The 21,614-nt window shown below is 41.5% G+C and overlaps 1 protein-coding gene across 1 annotated transcript in view; it reads left to right on the top strand.

Annotated features, from left to right (window-relative positions):
• The window catches only part of grm5b (glutamate receptor, metabotropic 5b), a 473,006-nt gene that overhangs the window by 138,918 nt on the left and 312,474 nt on the right, over nt 1–21,614 (top strand). Inside the window, 1 exon segment of the mRNA XM_055637258.1 lies at nt 2,717–2,966. Coding sequence (XP_055493233.1) covers nt 2,717–2,966 — 250 coding nt within the window.

The raw sequence follows: 21,614 nt of genomic DNA, 5'->3' as shown, positions 1-21,614 counted from the left end.
TTACTCTTGTGTCAGCGCGAGTAACCTCAATTGGTCTCTTGATTGCGTTGACACAGGAGTAGCTCGCAGCCACCCGAGCTACTTCCCTCCCCGGCCACAATGCGGTGGCTCCTCGCCTGGGGGATAGACTTGGCTATACCTCAGGATAGCAACATCGTTCTTGATGTTGCTGTACTGAAGGATCGCCAAATCTATCTTTCTTGGCTAACAACCTAACCTTCGGCCTCCAAGATGCAGGTAAATTTTTGTGCCTTATTTTTGGAAAAAAATGGAACAATGGAATCCACTGACAGAGATTTGGATGTTTAGACTTGTTCCCTGCAGTGTACAGCTAAGAGGGTCCCACACTTCTTCAATAATACTGCATTCCCCATATTATAACCTTAATACAACCCCCCCCTGTCCTTTTCTAATGCTCCAAAGCAGCTGCGGGAAGAGGAAAGGAAAAATAACACAGCAGTTGATGAAGATAAGATGGTAGAGTGTGGATAATTGCCATGTGGTTTCATTTATTGCCCCCCATTGAATGAGAACAGTACAAAGAGAGAGTATATGATATGTGGACCAACCTTGCCAATATTCAGACTTGGCCTGATTAGTTGGAGGTTACTTTCACGTCACACATGCTGGAGGCCATGACCATCACCACAAAAGCAAATCCTGCAACTTGACAATAAGCAGAAAAACCATCACTCAAAACACAATTTTCAACATTTTGGGGGTACAATGGCAAAGCTGATAGAGCTGCTGCCTCACAGTGCAAGAGACCAAGGTTCAATCCTGATCTCGGGGGGGTGTTTGTGGGGAGTTTGATCGTTCTCCCTGCGTCCACATGGGAACAACTGTTTCCCCACGGTTATTAGATTACTGCAAGGTTCCATAAGCAAGGTCCCAATCTCCCAACCTACCTCTTTGCAGACCTTGCACTTTTTAAATCTGCATTTTCTCTGTAGCTATAATGCTGTTACGCTGTATTCTGCATTCTGGTATTTTTCTTTTTGCTCAACCTGTTGTACTTCTGCAAGGCTTGTACTCATGTATAGTATAATTTGACCGGATAGCACATATACACAGTTCTTCACTTTATTTCAGTATGTATAGAAACATAGAAAATAAGTGCAGGAGTAAGCCTTTTGGCCCTTCAAGCCAGAACCGCCATTTAATATTATCATGGATGATCATCCAGAATCAACACCCTGTTCCTGCTTTCTCTCCATATCCCATTCTCCCCATATGCATGACAATAATAAATGAATACCAATACTAATAAATCTAAAATGGCAATTGAAGGCTGTTTTGTCAAAAAAAAAAGTCTCAAAAACATTTTGGAAAACTCACGAAACATAAGTTTGGTGAAAATTGTTCATCATACAGTCTTAGAAACTTCATTCAGAGCAAAGGAACCCACACACTGCAATCCCTATTAGCCACTGTGACCATTCACCACTGTCTACCACCAATTTAAAGTGGGCGCGATGTACATATCTCACCTGCAAAGTCCATAGGGGTGAAATATTTGGGTTTACCTAGTCAGCTAAAGAATAACTCTTGACCTTTATCACACTGTACAGCAAGGGGAGCAACATCATAGGTCAGACTAACACACACATTTTTTCTCAAGCCATCACGCAGATCTGGCAAAGCTCCACGTAAAATGATGTGCATGTCCATCAGTCTTTGGCTGCAGGATGGCCAAAGACAATGAACGTTCCTGGCTCTGATAAGCACTAAAATAACACAGGAGCAGCAAAATGAAAATCCGCTGTTTGTTTTCTTTTAATGCTAAAAGAACTGAAAATGCTAGAAACAATGAAATACGATCGAATGAATTAAAAAAACGTTATGTTTCCTGGAAGTTTTGTCTGCATTCTGTTGCCATTCCTCCACATGGGAATAAATGGAAACACTGAACCTGGTTACAAGACTTTGAAATGCAGTCGTCTTAGCAGCACTTATGACCATCTCCTGTTTTAAGATGTGCAGGCATGCCACCAAGAAGCACCCATTAGATTCACCAGGAATTCACCATAACACACTGGTCAACCTGAGGAGTACCTTCAATTAAAGACAGGTTACACCAAGATGCAGGACAGCACGCAACAGGAGATCCTTCTTCCCTGTGGCTATCAAACCTCCCCCTTCTTTCATGGCGTAAACTGAATCCCCTCCCTCCTCAACACCATGGTTTCCCCGATAAGATTTTTCTATCAAATGTTTCTCTGTGAAGTTGGATTTCTTTGCTGATTTGTTCTAACATTCCAAGGTTAATGTTTCCATATTTATATTTGTGATTTTATTTTCCAGCAAATGTCCTGAGATGCACCCTTTTATTATTAATAATATGATAAATGAATTAAATATGATAAATTATAGTGCAACCCAAGTTAAAATATTTTATTATACTAAGGTATAGGAATATCAGTGAAATCTCAATGTACATAAAGTAACATAATGAAAAGACATTTATTTTAACAGATTAATGGCATTTTGAATCACAGTTGCTCAGAGAAAATGAACGTCATTTAATTTTGTGCTGGTTTTAATGTGAACTTCTGAGAAACTGAACTTCTGACAAAGCAATAATTGGTTAGGTATTACTAATGAGAGGATCAATATGTTAAATCAATTAAACTCTTTGAATAAAATAACTGCACCTGTTGTTATGTAGCTAAGATTAATTATTGATGCACAGTGACATCCAATGCTTGCCTTGTAGGTAATTATGGAGAAAGTGGCATGGAAGCTTTTAAGGAGATGGCAGCTAAAGAGGGAATCTGCATTGCACAATCTTACAAGATCTACAGCAATGCTGGAGAACAAAACTTTGATAAGCTTTTGAAGAAACTGCGCAGTCAACTACCAAAGGCACGAGTTGTGGCTTGCTTTTGTGAAGGCATGACTATACGAGGCCTGCTGATATCTATGAGGCGACTTGGATCTGTGGGAGAGTTCCAACTGATCGGCAGGTACGTGGAAAATCTCAAGCGTCATTGATTTGATGTTTACATGTTGTTATGATAAATGTAGAGGCCATGACAAAGAAGTTTGCCAGTTACCATTGTGGACACTAATGTAAATAGTCTGGTTATGTGGTCATAAAATTAGAAAATGAAATGTGATCCAGAGAAATGTGAGTGCATTCACCTGGGAAGGGACAAAAAGCATTTTGTTTTTAACCCTACAATCATGTGTATGAATTAGCTCATAGCGTATGTGAAATTCACCAGAGAAATATAGCCTTTACAAGTAATCTCTCCAAACTGAATAAACAGACATAATCTTGATGGGGAATACCTGCAAAACTAAAATAAAACAGAATCTCACTCACACTTCCAAATAACTAAAGTTGCACAAAATACGGGGAGAAGGCGGGAGAATAGAGCTGAGAGGGAAAAGTAGATCAGCCATGATTCAATGGCGGAGCAAACTCAATGGGCTGAATGGCCTAATTCTGTTCATATGTCTTATAATCTTATGGAATACATACAGCAGTTTGAAACCTTGGATTTTTATAATTTGCCAACATTGAACAGTCTTGGTGCTCTGAGGTCTACCCAAAACTGAAAACATTGTCTATTGTAGATTAAATTACTCATTAAGATTAGCAGTAGAAAAGTGTGCTTTTCTGACTTGGTGATTGACTAGATGGAGAGGGGCTTCTTCATTTTGGAAATTACAGAAACTGAGCACCAATGCACAAAAGCCAAGAAACACTTAAATGTAAAGAGGACTCAGGAATCAACAGCCGTAACATTGTGATGGTGAGTTGGGGTGGGGGACGATTGGCCTTGGGCAACGGCGGAAACTGAATTTGGAGATTACAGGGTATTGACATTGTTGGGGGAACACGATTTGAGGGAAGAGGGAACTTGAGAAATTAGGTCTGTGGGGGAAAAGAGTTTCAAGAAAACAGGTAGGGACAGAGATGAAGGCTGATGGCTTGGAAAAATAGTTGGCGGTGAAAATACAGCAGGAGATCAGAAGGGCTAAATGGGAAGATTTGAACAAACTATCAGATTATAAAATGATGGCTTGTGTATTGTCAGCATCTTAAAACTCAGCAAAGAATTAAAGTGAAGGAAATTCAATCCTATCTGAGGAATGTCAAGATTGTTGGAAAGGTAGAAAGTTTGTATTCTGCAAAAGTTATTATAAATAATGGCTGCCTGTGATTGTTGATGTAATGATGAAAAGCTCCATGTTTTTATAAGCACAAGCAAGTCTAAAATTTAGTATTTCTGATCACATGGACCAAAGACGGAAGGTTAAAGGAAGCCAGAGACTGTGAAATACTTATTTTAGGCACTAATTCTATTTGAGATGAGCTAGAAGGATGAATTGGGTAATTATAGATGAGCAAGTTATTGTCAGTTGAGGGCAACTTGTTAGAATCTATAAATCAAATCAGATAAGTGAGCATTTAGTGCTGAAAGATATAATCAAAGAAAGCTAGCATAAATTTGTTAAAGACAAATTGTATTTGACAAATATAATACAACTTTTGAAGATCCAGTCGTCAAATTGAAAGAAGTACAGGAGGAATCTTTGGGGCTTTTAGTAGCTACCCTATGAATTGTTTCACAGGCCGCATGTAACAAAGTAATAGGATATTGAATACTATGGATACTGGGACTGAGAACTGACTGCTGTCATTCACCTGAGACAAGAACTGTTTCTCTCACAAAAAATGCTGCCTTGCCTGCTGATTATTTCCATATTTTTTATTTAAGATTTCCAGCCTCCACAGTATTCTGTTTCTATAAAAGGTATAGTACAAATTGCAATTCTGTTTCTGTAAAGGGTATAGTACAAATGGCAATATAGAGGGCATATACCACAGATGTCAATGTTTAATTCATTTTTTTCCCGTTTGGCTGAAGTGATATGGTTATGTTCAAAAGTATGATAATACTAAAGTAAGAAAAAGCTAGTAAAATAAGATCTGGCATGCAGTAAAGTGGAGTAATTTTTAGAGGCTATTTGTTTATAATGGGATCCACATTTGAGTACATTGTAATATGTATCCAAATATAGTAACAGCAAAGCACTCCTAGTCCTTTGCTATCTCAAGGTGATACTAATTGACTTTTTGATCAGTTATCAAATGGGGGATTTGCAAGATAAACTGAGCCCCTGCATTCTTCTGCTTCTTCGATCTTTTCTCGGAGGTGTTTTCTGGTTGGGTAAGTATGTGGCAGATGATAATTTGAAAACAAGGCCTCCTACATTTATACTCTGCTAATAGAGTAAACGATAGGGGAATTGAATGTCATTCTACTGGAATTCTAACAATAGTATCATATGTGTTTTGCTCATGTTTTCTACTCTTGTATTAATAAGCCTGTAATATGTACGTAATACGTAATCTACATTTTATGGAGAGGAAGAAAGACTATTACTACAACTGAAATACTTCGGACAGTGAAATTGTATGTCCAAATTTATCCTGCCAGGCTTTGGAATTTGACAAATATTACATATACTGTTCAACATTTTATTTTCTGAAGTTTATCTTTGCTTAGTTTTAGCAGAACGTCTTGAAATGAGCATCTGCGGTTGGAAAGTTACCAGCATGTATTCGGAAGTATAAGATATACATGCATTTAGATGGACAAGGATGATTAAGGATAGTTAGCACAGTTCTGTACGTGGGAAATCATGTTTCACAAATCTGTTTTTTGAAGATGTGACCAAGAAGGTTGATGAGGGCAGTGCTGTAGACAACCTATATATGGATTTCAGCAAGGCATTTGACAAGGTTCCACATGGTAGGCTGCACTGGAAGATTAGATCGCATGGGATCCACAAATGAGATAGCTGAATGGATAGAAAACTGGCTTAATGGAAGGAAGTAGAGGGGTATGGTGGAAGGTTATTTTTCATGCTGGAGGCCTGCGACTAGTGGTGTGCCTCAGAGTTCAGTACTGGGCACATTGATGTTTGTCATCTATATCAATGATTTGGATTAGAAAGTACAAGGTATGATTAGGAGGTTTGAGGTATTGCGATACTAAATGGGTGGTATTGTAGATAGTGAAGATGGTTGTCAAGAATTGCACCAGGCAAAAAAAACATACTGACATTTTGGAAAAATATGGATGTGGATTTCAAACATGTTGGAAACCCTACTTGAAGAAATATGATTCCTCCTAACAGACAAAGTAGACCAGTTCCAAAGGATTTGGTCTCCATTTGTCGATTTCTTGGAAGCATATGGTGCAGTACAAACGTAGAACCGATCCGTTTCAGGACTGGGTGAATGGTGGTCAAAAATAACAAATAGCTATCTCTTTATTCTTCTGCTTTCTACCCCTGCTTCTTTTCTCTTCATTCTCTTTCTTTCCTCATTTTCCTTTTCTTACTTTCTGATATCACACACGTTTCTATTGCTTTTCTATTCTATTGCTTTTCTATTCTTTCTCTGGCTCCCTTTTATTGTTAAAATAAAAATAAGAAGCAGCTGTACATGAATTGTAACATGCCAATATATACTAGGCACCTATGGTACCATATTATTGTACTTCTAATTAAAAAAAAAAAAAAAAAAAATTGCACCAGGGTCTTGATTAGTTGGACAGGTGAGATGAGGAATAGTTGATGGAATTTAATACTGAGAAATGCAAAGTATTGCATTTTGGGAAGTCTAACTAGGGCAGGATATACACGATGAATAATAGCGCTCTGGAGAGTGTTGTAGCGGAGAGGGATCTGGGAGTGCAGGTACATAGTTCCTTGAGAGTGGCATCACAGGTAGATAGGATGGTCAAAAAGTATTTCGGCACATTGTCCTTCATCAGTCAGAGTATTGAGTATAGAAGTTGGGATGTCATTTTAAAGTTGTATATGACATTGATGAGACCCATTTAGAGTATTGTGTTTAGTTTTGGACACCATGCAATGGGAAAGATCTTGTCAAGCTTGAAATGGTGCAGATAAAATTTACAAGGTTGCTGCCAGGAATCAAGGGTCTGAGCTTTAGAGAGTAGTAGAGCAGGCTAGGACTTTCTCTTTTGAAGTGCAGTAAGATGTGGGATGATCTTATACAGGTCAACAAAATCTTGAGAAGAATAGATTGGGTAAATACAGAGTCTTTTGCCCAGAGTAGGAGAATTGAGAACCATAGAACTTGGATTTAAGGTGAAGTGGAAGTTTTAATAGGAACCTGACGAGTAGCTTTTATAAAAGGTGGTGGGTGTATAGAATGAGCTGCCGGAGGAGGTAGTTAAGGCACATACTATCATAACATTTAAGAGACATTTGGCCAGGTAAATGGATAATTTAGAGGATTATGGGCCACTTGCGGGCAGGTGAGACTAGTGCAGATGGGGCATGTTGGTTGGCGCGGACAAGTTGTGCCGAAGGGTGTGTTTCCATGCTGTATGACTCTATGACTATAACATTTATGTCAGAATATGAAATAAATGAATGAATTTCAGGCAAGTGTATGATAAGCTTCAATTTTTGGGACTACAATTATATAATTGCAGAAATAATATCTGATGTAGCAGTTCTGTTAACTCTGATGCTTCATCAAAATCACTCATTGTGGGTAATTATGCTGCTCTGAACTGCAAGAAACAAATTGCAAACATCAAAGGTAGTAGGTTTAAAATATTTATTGGAAAACTAGACTAAGTGGGACGCGTTGGGTCACAGTATCATATGGAAGGGCTGGTCCCCCCATGCAATCTTCCACCTCTCGACCAATTCCAATATTGGTGGGGGGGGGGGGGGGGGGGGGGGGGGGGTGGGGGGGGGGGGGGGGGGGGGGGGGGGGGGGGGAGGGCTTTCTGGAGTGCTAGTATGGGTGTTGTGGGCTGAAGGGACTGGTTTCCAGAGGGTTAGTATGGACATTGTGGGTCAAATGGATACGGGCTGGTGGCTCAGTCATTCAAGCCTCAAATTTAAGTGCAGTTCTTACCACTTCAAGCAGGGTGCAAGGCACCAAATTCAAGTGCAGTTTCATACAATTTCAAGCAGTGTGCAAGGCCACCAAAGACAGCGAGTTTTGACCTCCCCCTCCTCCATCTTGCAGAGACTGAGCCACGCCCACACTTCTGGGTTTTATGGTCCCTCCCCCCCTCCCACCAGAAGGGGGGTGGCCTTCATGGCGTGATTGACAGGAGAGAGAATCTTAATATTTTTTAAACATAATAACTCTTTTATTTTTCATCAATGGGAAAAAATCCTCTGCACCTGATGAGCGGATGGGGACTCCGAGTAAGATGGTCAAAAATCACAGCCGTAAGTGGTAGCACTTTTTCTAAAATCAATATACAGTGCAAACAGAAACTGGTCAAGTTTAGACTTTTAATTAAATAGATGCCTCAACCACCTCCTCTGACAACTCATTCCATATAGCCATCACACGCTGAGCAAATAAATTGCCCCCACAGGTTCCTAGGAATTCTTCCCCCTCTCACCTTAAATCTCTGTGCTCTGGTTCTTGATTCCACTTGACTCTGTGCATTCACCCTATCAACTCCCGTCATGATTTTATATCTCAATGAGATCACCCCTTAGCCTCCTGGACTACCCAATCTCTCCTTATAGCTCCTGCCCTTGAGTCCTGGCAATATCCTTGTAAATCAATAGACAATAGACGTCCGTTCTGGGTTTTATAGTCCCCCCCCCCCCCCCCCACCAGAAGGGGCGTGGCCTTCATGGCGTGAATGACAGGAGAGAGAAGCTCAATATTTTTTAAACATAATAACTCATTTTCAAACCAACCACATTTTCCAACCAACCACATTTTCATTTTCAAACCACATTTTCATTTTCCAACTAACCACATCTTCCAACCAACCACATTTTCATTTTCAAACTTAATTTTCATACCACCCACATTTTCAAACTAACTACATTTTCATACCACCTACAATTTCAAACCATCCACATTTTCATACTGCATTTTGAAACCACATCTTCAAACCACATTTTCAAACTGCTTTTTTAAACCACATTTTCAAACTGCTTTTTCAAACCACATTTTGAAACCACATTAAGGGCACTCACATGTCAGTAGACACTGTAGGCACATAAAACCACACTCACAGTTTAGTAGACATTCAGTGTTCAGCTGATTCACACCTCAGACTGAGAGTCGTGACCTCTCGCTCGCCATCTTGCAGCAACAGCTACGTCCAGACTTCCGGGTTTTATAGCTCCTCCCCCACCCCCGATAAGGGGCGTGGCCTTCATTGCAGTGATTGACAGGAAAGAGAATCTCAACATTTTTTAAACCCTAACAACTCTTTTATTTTTCATCGATGGGAAAAATCCATGGCACCTGATGAATGGAGGGGGACCGAGCAAGATGGCCAAAAATCACAGCCATACGTGGTCGCATTATTTCTATAATCAATATAAAGTGCAAACAGGAAGTGGTCAAGATTAGAATTTTAATTATATAGAAGGCAAGGCTACTTTAATTAGGCAAGGCAACTTTAATTAGGCAAGGCAACCTTAATTAGGCAACACAGCTTTAGCATTTCCTAACCAAAGGCAACACAGCTTTAGCATTTCCAAACTATATTTTCAAACCACATTAAGGGCACTGACAGGTCAGTAAAACCACTCACAGTTTAGTTGACATGTGGTCAGTGTTATTCACAGGTCAGACTGAGAGACGTGCCCTCTCTCGCTCCCCCATCTTGCAGAGACTGACTGAGGCACTCAACACTTCTGGGTTTTATAGTCCCTCGGGAAGGGGCATCGCCTTCAGGAGAGAGAATCTCAACATTTTTAAGTACTAATAACTCTTTTATTTTTCATCGATGGGAAAAATCCTCGGTACCTGATGAGCAGAGGACTCTGAGTAAGATGGCCAAAAATCACAGTCGTACGTGGTAGCTTTTTTCTAAAATCAATATAAAGTGCAAACAGGAAGTGGTCAAGATTAGACTTTTAATTATATAGAAGGCAAGGCAACTTTAATTAGGCAGGGCAACTTTAATTAGTCAAGGGAACTTTAATTAAGCAAGGCAACGTTAATTAGGCAAGGCATCTTTAATTAGCAAGGCAACTTTAATTAGGCAAAGCAACTTTAATTAGGCAACACAGCTTCACCATTTCCAAACAAAGGCAACACAGCTTTAGCATTCCCAAACTATATTTTCAAAACCACATTAAGGGCGCTGACAGGTCAATAAAACCACTCACAGTTTAGTAGACATGAGTTCAGTGTTATTCACAGCTCAGACTGAGAGACGTGACTCTCTCGCTCCCCCATCTTACAGAGACTGACTGAGGCACTCAACACTTCCGGGTTTTATAGTCCCTCCGGAAGGGGCGTGGCCTTTAAGCGAGAGAATCTCAACATTTTTAAAACACTAATAACTCCTTTATTTTTAATCAATGGGAAAAATCCTCTTGTCCTGCGCTGCGGAGAGGGACTCTGAGTAAGATGGCCCAAAATCACTGCCATAAGTCGCAGCGTTTTTTCTAAAATCAATATACAGAACAAGTGGTCAAGATCAGACTTTTAGTAATATACATAATTGTAAAAAAAAAACCATTTCATCTATATAACCATATAACAATTACAGCATGGAAACAGGCCATCTGGGCCCTTCTAGTCCGTGCCGAACACTTATTCTCCCCTAGTCCCATCTACCTGCACTCAGACCATAACCCTCCATTCTTTTCCCGTCCATATAACTATCCAATTTAATTTTAAATGATAAAATTGAACCTGCCTCCACCACCTCCACTGGAAGCTCATTCCACACAGCTACCACTCTCTGAGTAAAGAAGTTCCCCCTCATGTTACCCCTAAACTTCTGTCCCTTAATTCTCAAGTCATGTCCTCTTGTTTGAATCTTCCCTACTCTCAGTGAGAAAAGCTTATCCACGTCAACTCTGTCTATCCCTCTCATCATTTTAAAGACCTCTATCAAGTCCCCCCTTAACCTTCTGCGCGCCAAAGAATAAAGACCTAACTTGTTCAACCTTTCTCTGTAACTTAGTTGCTGAAACCCAGGCAACATTCTAGTAAATCTCCTCTGTACTCGCTCTATTTTGTTGACATCCTTCCTATAATTAGGCGACCAAAATTGTACACCATACTCCAGAATTGGCCTCACCAATGCCTTGTACAATTTTAACAATACATCCCAACTTCTATACTCAATGCTCTGATATATAAAGGCCAGCACACCAAAAGCTTTCTTAACACCCTACCTACATGAGATTCCGCCTTCAGGGAACTGTGCACAGTTATTCCTAGATCCCTCTGTTCAACTGCATTCCTCAATTCACCACCATTTACCATCCTAACGTCCTATTTTGATTTGTCCTGCCAAGATGTAGCACCTCACACTTATCAGCATTATACTCCATACCTTTCCATCAAAGTTCAGATTCGGATTTTTTTTTTCAATTCTTCTAATGCAAAACTCGTCTCTTTGAGGAAATGTTTGTTGATATCGGTGATATTAAAGCTAAGCCCCAGTGGACAGTGTTAAGACAGGTGATCTTCAAGGTCAGTTAGACAACCTTCCATGATAGCAGATTACAAATCACACAGTTTGTAAAATGACATGATAATAGTCTTACTTTCAAGTTGCCAATGTCATAACATGTCACTAGTGTCACCATGTCAGCTGGCTCAGAGCAGAAGCTGAAAATGCTCTTTTTCAGCCAAGTGAAACATTTGATGCAAATAACTTTCTCTGAATTTTTGAAGATGCCTATTTTTTTTCCTCCTTGCATTTATAAAGTGTTTCAGATAGCTTCATACCCAAGTACCAACGCTTAAAGACACAAAAAAAATTGATATCTATCTACATGATCTGATGTTATTTATAGTGCCCTCAGTGTAGCTTTAATTTAAAAGTTACATCATGAACAGGCCGTTTGGCCAACCAAGTCCATGCCAACCATTGATCACCCATTCACACTAGTTCTATGTTATCCCACTTTCTTATCTACTCTCCACACTACATGTGCGTCTATTTATGGAGGGTTAATTAACCCTCAAATCCTCACGTCTTTGAGATGTGGGAGGAATGTTGAGCACCCAGAGGAAACCCTCGGGGTAACAGGGAGAATGTGCAACTCCACACCGACAGCAATCGAGATTGGGATCAAACCCGGGTCCCTGGCGCAGTGATGTAGAGTCCCTACTCACAGCACGCCAACTCCAGGAAAAATGCCATGAAGAAAGGCAGCCTTTGTACATGGCGTTCATAGACCTGACAAAGGCTTTTGACTCGGTAGACCGCCAGGCTCTTTGGAGCATACTATCAAGGTACAGTTGCCATGACAAGTACATCAGAATATTGAGGCTTCTATATGAAGTCATATCGGTCACATTGCTCAGCGACGAGGAGGGAATTGACAAGGACTTTAAGACTTTTGCCTTCCATCACAGTGAGGAGGTGTCTGCTAGACTCACTGTGGTGGATGTTAAACTATGTTAAGTGTGCGTTTTGTTATTTTATTCTATATTATGACTGCAAGGTATACAATTTCGTTCAGACTGAAATGTCTGAATGATAATAAAGGATACTTTACTTTACTTTACAACTGCGGCTCTGAGTCTGAGCCCGTCACTGTGGAAACTGAGGCCAAACAGGGATGAATCATCGCACCCACCCTGTCTTCATTGCTGCCATACTTCATCTCATTGGTGAAGAGCTTGCACAGGGGATCCCAATCCTCCTCTACAGAACTGACGGTGGGATCTTCAACCTTAATAGGTTGAAGGCCAAGAGCAAAGTTAGTACCATCGCCATCATGGAGCTTCAGTTCACGGATTCAGCGCCATTGCAGCACACTCTGCAGAAGACCTCTAGGGCATTCTGAATGCCATTCCAAGGCATACAGAGTCATGGCCTAGCCTTAAACATCAAGAAGATCGAGGTCTAACATCAACCTCCACCAACCAACCGTCTACCCAGCACACTATAAAAGTGGACGACACCACTCTTGAAAAGGTTGACCTCTTCCCCAACCTTGGCAGCATTCATTCCTCAAAAGCTGACTTCGACTCCGAGGTCAACCATCGCCTGAGTTGTGCCAGCGGAGCCTACGCCAGACTAAGGATAAGAATCTTTGAAGACCGAGACCTAAAGGCTCAAACATAACTGCTGGTCTACAGAGCTGTTGTCCTCTCCACCGTTGTATGGAGCCCAGTCATGGACCATCTACAGCAGGCACCTGAGAGCTCTGGAACAATACCACCAAAGATCCTTAGGATAGATTCGGAGGATCAGCTTGGAGGACAAACGCACCAACATCAGCGTTTTGGAGGAGACCAACATGACCAGCATCACCACTACAATAATGCAGTACTAACGTCGGTAGAATGGCCATGTCATCCGCATGTCCAACACACGTCTCCCTAAACAGATCCTGTACTCTCAACTGACAGAAGGTCGGCGAGCCCCAGGCGGGCCAAAGAAATGCTTCAAAGACCGGCCTCTACAGACATCTACAGACCCACATGTAGACAATACTATGGAGAGGAGAGGACAGTCATACTCGTTTCAAGTGACCACCGATGATGAGGCAGCATTGCTACCAGCTGCACCATGGTAGCCAAACATTCCCTCTGTATTTCCAAAGCAGAGTTACCAAATATCATTGGATAATGAGCCATACAATGAGATGCTGAATCAGGTCCAGAGACGGTTGGTCAAAGAGGTAGGAATTAAGGTGGGAAATGAGAAAGGCAACACATAGGACATGGAAAACCATAGCACAGGTAAAGGCCTTTGGCCCACAGTTTCTGTGCCAAACATGATGTTAAATAAAACTATTCTCCACTGCCTGAGTGTATTCCATATGTCTCCATACCTTGCATATTCATGTGCCTTATCTAAAAGAGGGGGAAACTATTTTTCTCAGTCCTTACCTCGTCGGAGATGTGACTTTTCTCTGAGCCGTATTTTCGCCCCTTCCTCACGGCCTACTAACAGGACTGGAGCGGCGTTTTCCTGCCAGGACCGGCCAGAACTTCAGCTTCAGCGGCAGTGCAGCGCTGAAGCACCATCACGGAGCGGGTGATGCCTTATCTGGGTCGCCGTGCGGTGGGCTCCGGAGTGCTGAGACCGCTGACTCCAAAATCCGAGGAGCTGTGGCTACGGACGTCCAGCCGCGGGCGGCGCTGAACCTTAAACACCGCGGAGCCTGGGATCTCTCGCCGAGGTCGCTAGTGCCGGAGCTCAGACCAGTGCGGCCCGTGGACTTCAGGAGCCGCGGTCTCCGGGGAGGAAGCGGCTACTCCAGACACTCTGCTGAGAGTGTTCTTCCGATGCCGGAGTTCCATCATCGGCGAGAGGGCCTGGAGCATCGGGCTGCCGTAGCGGCGACTGCGGAGGCCTCAATAGGCCCGACCATAGATGAACAGGGGATAGGACTGGACTTTGCTGCCTTCCCTCACAGTGGGAACCATTGTGGGGGGATGTTTTTTATGTTTATAGTTAAATTCTTTAATGTGTCTTATATTTATTGATGTGCTGCAATGGCAAGTCAAATTTCACATTGGTGTATGTGATAACAAATGTCCTTTGTATCCTTGTATCCTTAACCCATGCAGCATCCCTGTAAGATTGAGAGGTTTGGAAAAGAATTCCAGAGCTAATATCAGATGATGATACAGAGGCAGAAACTGGCTGGTTTGATAATGGTGTGTTGATATATTCAGAATCTAATCTTGGGAGCAAGTATAACTAAGATTGCAAACATTCTGGTTCAGTTTCAACTGCCAGTGTTGATTGCAGTAACTGGCTAGAGAACAGAATATATGATCAAATTAGACATGAATATACCATTGATATATTTTGTATACTCATCTTTTGTGTTTGATGCTGATTTACATTCTGCAGTCTGAGGAAACACATGCATTTTCTTTTCTGAATTCACCTTGAATTTTCAAATAGAATTGTTTTATTTAATAACAATAACATCCCAATTCTATACTTGCATAATTGGTGTTGTAATCAATCACTTACCAACAGATCAGTTTAGTTAGGGCAGCGCAGTGGCACAGCGTCAGAGACCCGTTCAATCCTGACCTTGAGTGCTGTCTGTATGGAGTTTGTACATTCTCACTGTGGCTGTGTGGGTTTCCTTTGGGTGCTCAGGTTTCCTCCCATATTCCAAAGATGTGCAGGTTAAATGGCTTCTGTAAATTGTCCCTAGTGTGTAGGATAGAACTAGTGTACGGGTGATTGTTGGTCGGCATGGAGTAGGTGGCCCGAAGGGCCTGTTTCTACTCTGTATCTCTCAAATAAGCTATTAATATTCTCGTTTGCAGATCTATTAACATTATAACTTACATTGCTGTTGTACAGGTTCACAAACATGGAAAACTTAAAACAAAGTTACTCTGTTTCCAAGTATCCATAGTGTAATGTATAAAGTTTAGGTAGTACACCTGTATTAAAATAATTTTGCATTGATATAGTTTAGTTTAATTGAGAGATACAGCACGGAAACAGCCGATTCGGCCCACTGAGGCCGCACTGACCAACGATCCCGCAGATTAACACTACCCTACACACACAAGGGACAATTTACATTTATACCAAGCTAATTAACCTACAAACCTGCACGTGTTTGGAGTGTGTGAGGAGAACATACAAACTCCATACAGATAAGTGCCCATAGTCAGAATCGAACCTGGTTTTCTGGCACTGTAAGGTTGAAGCTCTGCCGCTACTACACCGTGCCACCCTTTATTGTCTTCTTTAATTATGAATGCTGGTAGACTGAAAATATCTTGGGTGTGCGAATACTGCAATGAGGTAAGTAAAATTATCCTTCAATCACAAGAAAATAATTACCATCTCTACAATAATACCAGCAATTTCAAAACTAGTGCATACACTTTGAGATCATTTTTACTCCAAACTCCTTTTTTTCTTCTTTAAAGAAAATGTTTTTAGCAGGCAGATAAATGGTTATAAATTCAACATGTTTTTGACTTGACAGCAGGCTCTCAATCTGACGACTGATATATATTTTTCTATGTACATGAATGAATAAACTGTTTAGAATGCAAATATTACACTGAGTTCAATTGACTAGTTCCTTATCACTGCATCTAAGCTGTGTGGCTGCCTTAAGCTTCAGAAACTCCTGATACCTGGAAAACCAAAGGCAATGTTTAATAGATATTTTTTTCACTTGATTTTCTATATTTTGAAATCGGATTAATAACAATTAGTCTGTGGTGATACAGCGTGGAAACGAGCCCTTAGGCCCACCATGCTAATGTTGACCATCAATTATCCGTTCACATTAGCTCTGTATTATCCTAATTTTACATCCTACACACTAGGGATAATTTACAGATACAAACTAACTTACAAACCTAGAGTACATGTCTTTGGAATGTGGGAGGCAACCCTGGAAAAACCCACGCGGTCACAGGGAAAACGTGCAAACTTCACACAGGCAGCATCCGTAGTCAGGATCGAACTGGTCTCTGACACTGAGGCAGTAGCTGCACAGCTGCACCACTGTACCGCCCATTATTTCAGGTATTTTTACACTGTTCTTAGTCTTTAACTGCAGCGCCTTCATTTTACCCCTAAATAATGTGATCTTACCGCAATCTTTAACATGGATAATCAGCCATGATCATATTGAATGGCGGTGCAGGCTCGAAGAGCCGAATGGCCTACTCCTGTACCTATTTTCTATGTTTCTATGGTTCTATTACATCAACTTCATTAGGTATCTTCTATTGAAATTTTTTTCCTATTTACATTTTATAACTTCTTTATTGTTTTAAACTGTGATTTGATCATCCTTCATTGTTCATCACCAGCATCTGACTTCCAAAGTTAGCTCTGCTGGTTACCGGTGTTATCCCTGGAAACCGATCACTAGCATAACTAGACTTCAGAGACTAGATCTTCTTCTTTCATGTGGCGTGCACAGCCTAAAGTTGTTGGACAACTTGTTCCATTTGATCTTCCGTTTGTGCACGTCGAGTTGATTGCATTAGTCGAAACAGGGCGGACCACGTGAAGGTTGCAATCTTCCACCCCAGAGACTAGATAATTGCTTTCAACAAGCACGTGTAAATTGGCAGATCCTATTGCTAATCAAAGCTATCAATCTCCTTGAAACTGCTTTGAACTAATTTGTTTGTGAAAGCTGTTTGGTGCCATTAACAGAGCTTGCCCTGAGAAATGACACATGACTACTTATTGAAGATGCAAGAATCCAATTTGAGGTTCATTGACAGACTTGAATGTTGGCTGTGTTAACTATGTTCAGTCTGTACAGGAATCAACGCCATACTACCACTGCATGTTAAGAGGGAATTAACAGCTTAATTCAACATTGTCAGTTGTATCAACAATACTGCAATGCTATTGCCAAGAATTTGCATCTAATCTCTGTATATATTTAAATGATGGTGTCTAAGTACTTAGTTGAATGTCAGACTAAGGCAGTATTTTTTCTATTCTGACAGGTCTATGGTTTTGAATGCAGATCATTGAATAGATTAGATATGGTTGTTGCCTATCATCTATAATCTGACCCTGTTTTCTAAGCACTCATGTGCAAATGTTATTTGTCAGCGACGTTTATTATTGTCTTAAATGTCAGTTTTTTGCAAATAGTTCTGCTTATTGGAAGATTTGAAGTCGTTAATAAGGATGCAATTAGTTTTCAGTATGGTCGTTATGCCAGAGTCAGACAGCACGGAATAGGCTCTTCAGCTCAATTTGACCATGCAGACTAAGATGCCCAACCTCAACTAGTAACATTTGCCTGCATTTGGCCCATATGTCTCTTAATCGTTCTTATCATATACCTGTCTAACAGTTTTTTAAATGCTGTTAGGGTACCTGCCTCATCTTAGTTCTCTAGCAGTTCATATTATATACCCATCATAATCTGAGTGAAACAGTGCTTCTCAGGTTTGTATTAAATCTTTCCCCGCTCACCTTTTAAACCTGTCCTCTAGTCATTGATTCTCCCACCCTGGGCAAATGACTGTGGATCTTGGTGGATTGGAACCAGTTTGTTGCTGGATGTGCTCTTCAGGTTGACCAGTGTGTCAGGGAGAGCGTGAGCTGTATTGTCCTGATCAATCCCCCTCATGTTTAACAAACCTCTAGAAGATCACATGAAACTTAGAACAATATGGCGCAAGAACAGGCCCTTCCGCCCACAATGCCTGTGCTGAACATGATGCCAAGACCATCTCTTATCTGTTTGTGCATAATCCATATCTCTCCGTTTCCTGCGTATCTGGGTGCCTATTCAAAAGGCTTTATCATATCACTGCTGACAGTGCCAGTCCAGGTATTCAGTGGAATAAATGATATCAGATCAATCACAGTTTCAGCACGCCTCCTGGTTTCAATGGAACAGCAAATATTAGCAAAGTGCAATGAGCAGCATGAATCAATATCAGCTGATTTATGTAGCTACCCAAAATTAAATTTACCCATGATGTGTCTATTGTAATGTGAGCATACTCTCAGTGCCGATATTAAAGAAATCAAACATCGGATTTCTAATTAGTTAAACTACATTAGGCTGGATTGCACTGCCTCCCAAGGTGATCCTCAATGCAGTTTATCACACTTGGTCCAAACCCACCATACTCTGCAATTTAAAACCCTCTTTTATCTCCCTTTCCAAGTTCTGATGAATGAGCTAGAACATTAACTCTGTTCTCCTTCCGTGGATGCTGCCTGACCTGTTGAGTGTTGCCAGTATTTTATTTCCTGCGTCTTCTTTTTGATTTCCACAGATTGTACTTCATCTGGCCCATGACTTGCAGTAGTCCTGCACTCGATTACCATTGCTGTGCCGCCTTTTAGTATGTGGGCTTAATCACCTGCAGCTTAACACTGACAAGGCTAAGGAGTTTGTGGTGGACTTTAGGAGGAGAGGAACACCGCTGTCCCCTGTCCCCATTAAGGGTGTGGATGTGAAGTTCACCAAGGAGTGCAAGTACCCTGGAGTTTACCTGAACAATAAACTGGACTGGTCCAGGATTGCCGAGGCACTGCATGAGAAGGGACAGAGCCGTCTGCACTCTCTGAGGAGGCTCCGCACTTTCAACATCTGCAGTAAGATGCTGCAGATGTTCTATCAATCGGTGGTAGCACGGCAAATGCCGTGGACACCAACAGGAATAACAAGCTCATCAGGAAGGCTGGCTCTGTCCTGGGGGTGGAGTTGGACTCACTGGAGGTGGTCTTGGAGGGGAGGATGCTCCTCAAATTGCAGAGCATCTTAGACAATACAGCTCACCCCCTCCATGTCACACTGGTGAGCACCTTCAGCAACAGACTGGTTCCAGCAACGTGCAGCACAGAACGCCACAGGAGATCATCTTTTCCTCCTAACTCATCCTCCTACTGTCGTGGGATAGACTGACTCCCCCCCCCCCCCACTTCCTCTGCAATCTTTGCACATCCTGAATCCTGGACTTTCCACTCGTCACTTTAATTTCATGTTTCAAGTATCTTGTTGTGTGTTATGGCTGTTGGAAGATCAATTTCCCTCCTGGGATAAATAAAGTTTTATTGTATGGTATCATATCGTATCTATTTAACTGGAGGCCGTATTGCCACATCCACCCATGCAGCAGTACAGTCTGCAAGATGCAGCAAGGCATTGAGGTCCAACTTGTGGCCCCAGATCCCCCTGATCTGGCCTTGCAATAATTGTTGCCATCAAAGATCTTTTTCAGATGTTTGTGAGTGTCTCTGATAATCAAAGGTATTTAACCACAGTTGGTATTTAACCATATGGTTTCAAATAATTTAATTTATAAAAATGCTGTTAAGGTAACTTTTTGTTTTCATTCATTAATGTTATTTTTTTAGTTAATTTATATCTGGTAAGTGGTAAATTGTCTTTTAATTAAATGTTTTAAATCTTGTTTTACTGTTTAATTTAAAAAAAATTAAATGGTTTAAAAAAACCCATTTATGTTAAAAGCAATTTACTACCTACAAGATATAAATTAATGAAAGAAAAAAATGCATTTACCTTATCTGCATTTACCTTATCAATCCATACTGGTGACTTCATCTGAATAAATGGTGTATTTAAATACTAGTCTTTACTATTAGAAAGTTTATGGGCCAATGCATCTGGGTCTCAGCTCGGCTTGGCAAAGTTGTTCCCCTGCACAGTGATAAGTCCAGCTGTGACTCTGACACCTGACGTGACCTTAGCACCTTCCTGATTATTTTGTGGTGCAGAGGAGATTAGGATGACCTTTGAAGAGCACCTGGCTGGCTGATCCTTTCTTACGTAGGATGGATTTGAGATTTACTTTCTACTCAGAGAATTTTAAATGTCAGAAGTGACTTCTCCCCTCTAAATCTTAGTTAACATGTTTTCATTACACTCAAAGCCTCCAGTCAATTGAAGCTGTTCTTGTCTCCATTGCTGCCTTTCCACAGTTCCATTCGCAGGCTGCAAACACCACATCAGGGGAATAGACCCAATTGAACATTTATGACAGTTTAATTAAAGACAAGCTTCTGGAGAACAATACTGTGAATTGTGTTGTGTTTGACGACTGATAACTTACAATCGACACTTGTAGTACCGAGCCTGTAAGTACGTTTATTTCAAGACAAAATGGCTGGGTCCAAACTAGTCAAGATGGCCCCGGACTCATTCCGAGGAAAACATACTTTTCGGGGCAGAGCCCTCTCGTGATGACTGTAAGGACAGTCTTACCCGGAAATAACATATTTTCCCCTCCTTGTAAATGAAGGCGATGGTTTTGTTGACTTCTTGCTAATTGTGTATGCTTCACAATTTTTGACGAAATCTTCTACGTGACGATCTATTGCTGGCCACCACACTGCCTCACGACACCGTTGTTTCATCTTAACAATGCCCGGGTGTCCTTCGTCTTCCAGTTGTAACATGCGGTGTTGCAGTGATTTGGGTATAACCACTTGAGTTCCGCGCGTGACACATGTATCATCAAACACTGCCAGTTCGTGGCGTACCCGGTGGTACTGAACCAAGCCGTCTCCTATCTCCTTGGGCTAGTCTGTTTTGAGATACTGGCAGACAATTTGCAGTGTGCCGTCAGCTGTCGACTCTGCTTTCAGCTCCTCCCACGTTATTAGATTCTCCGTCGCGTGCAAAATCACCGCGGGAACGTAGTCGGCGATGTCGCTTGAAGCGTCGCTATCGCGCGTGTGTTCGGGTGCCACCATTGGGGCACGACTGAGCATGTCTGTGATGCGATTATGTGAACCTGCAAGTTATTCGACTTCAAAGTTGTAGTGATAAAGGCGATCAGACCATCTGTAGATTCGGAGCGGACGATGTCCTGAGCCTGACGTACCCAGCAACGTAGTTAATGTTTGATGATCCGTATGGAGAGTGAATGGTGTCCCGTATAGGTATATGTGCCAGTGTTCACAAGCTTAGATGCACGCTCATGCTTCGCGTTCCCCTATGGAGTACTTGCGTTCGGTTGCAATCAAGGGACAGGACGCGAATGCGATCGATCATTCGCTTCCATCAATACACTGCGCTAACACTGCTCCGATCAGGATACTGGAAGCATCTGTTGTGACGTACGTTTCAGCATTTGGGTCGAAGTGAGAACAGGCGGAGGTGCTATTTTGTCTTTCAGCGTTTGAACGCGATGTCCT

Source organism: Leucoraja erinacea, chromosome 6 (assembly GCF_028641065.1).
Source record: "Leucoraja erinacea ecotype New England chromosome 6, Leri_hhj_1, whole genome shotgun sequence".
Taxonomy (NCBI): domain Eukaryota; kingdom Metazoa; phylum Chordata; class Chondrichthyes; order Rajiformes; family Rajidae; genus Leucoraja; species Leucoraja erinaceus.
Note: the sequence above shows the minus strand (reverse complement) of the source record. Positions and strands in the feature narration are given on the sequence as shown.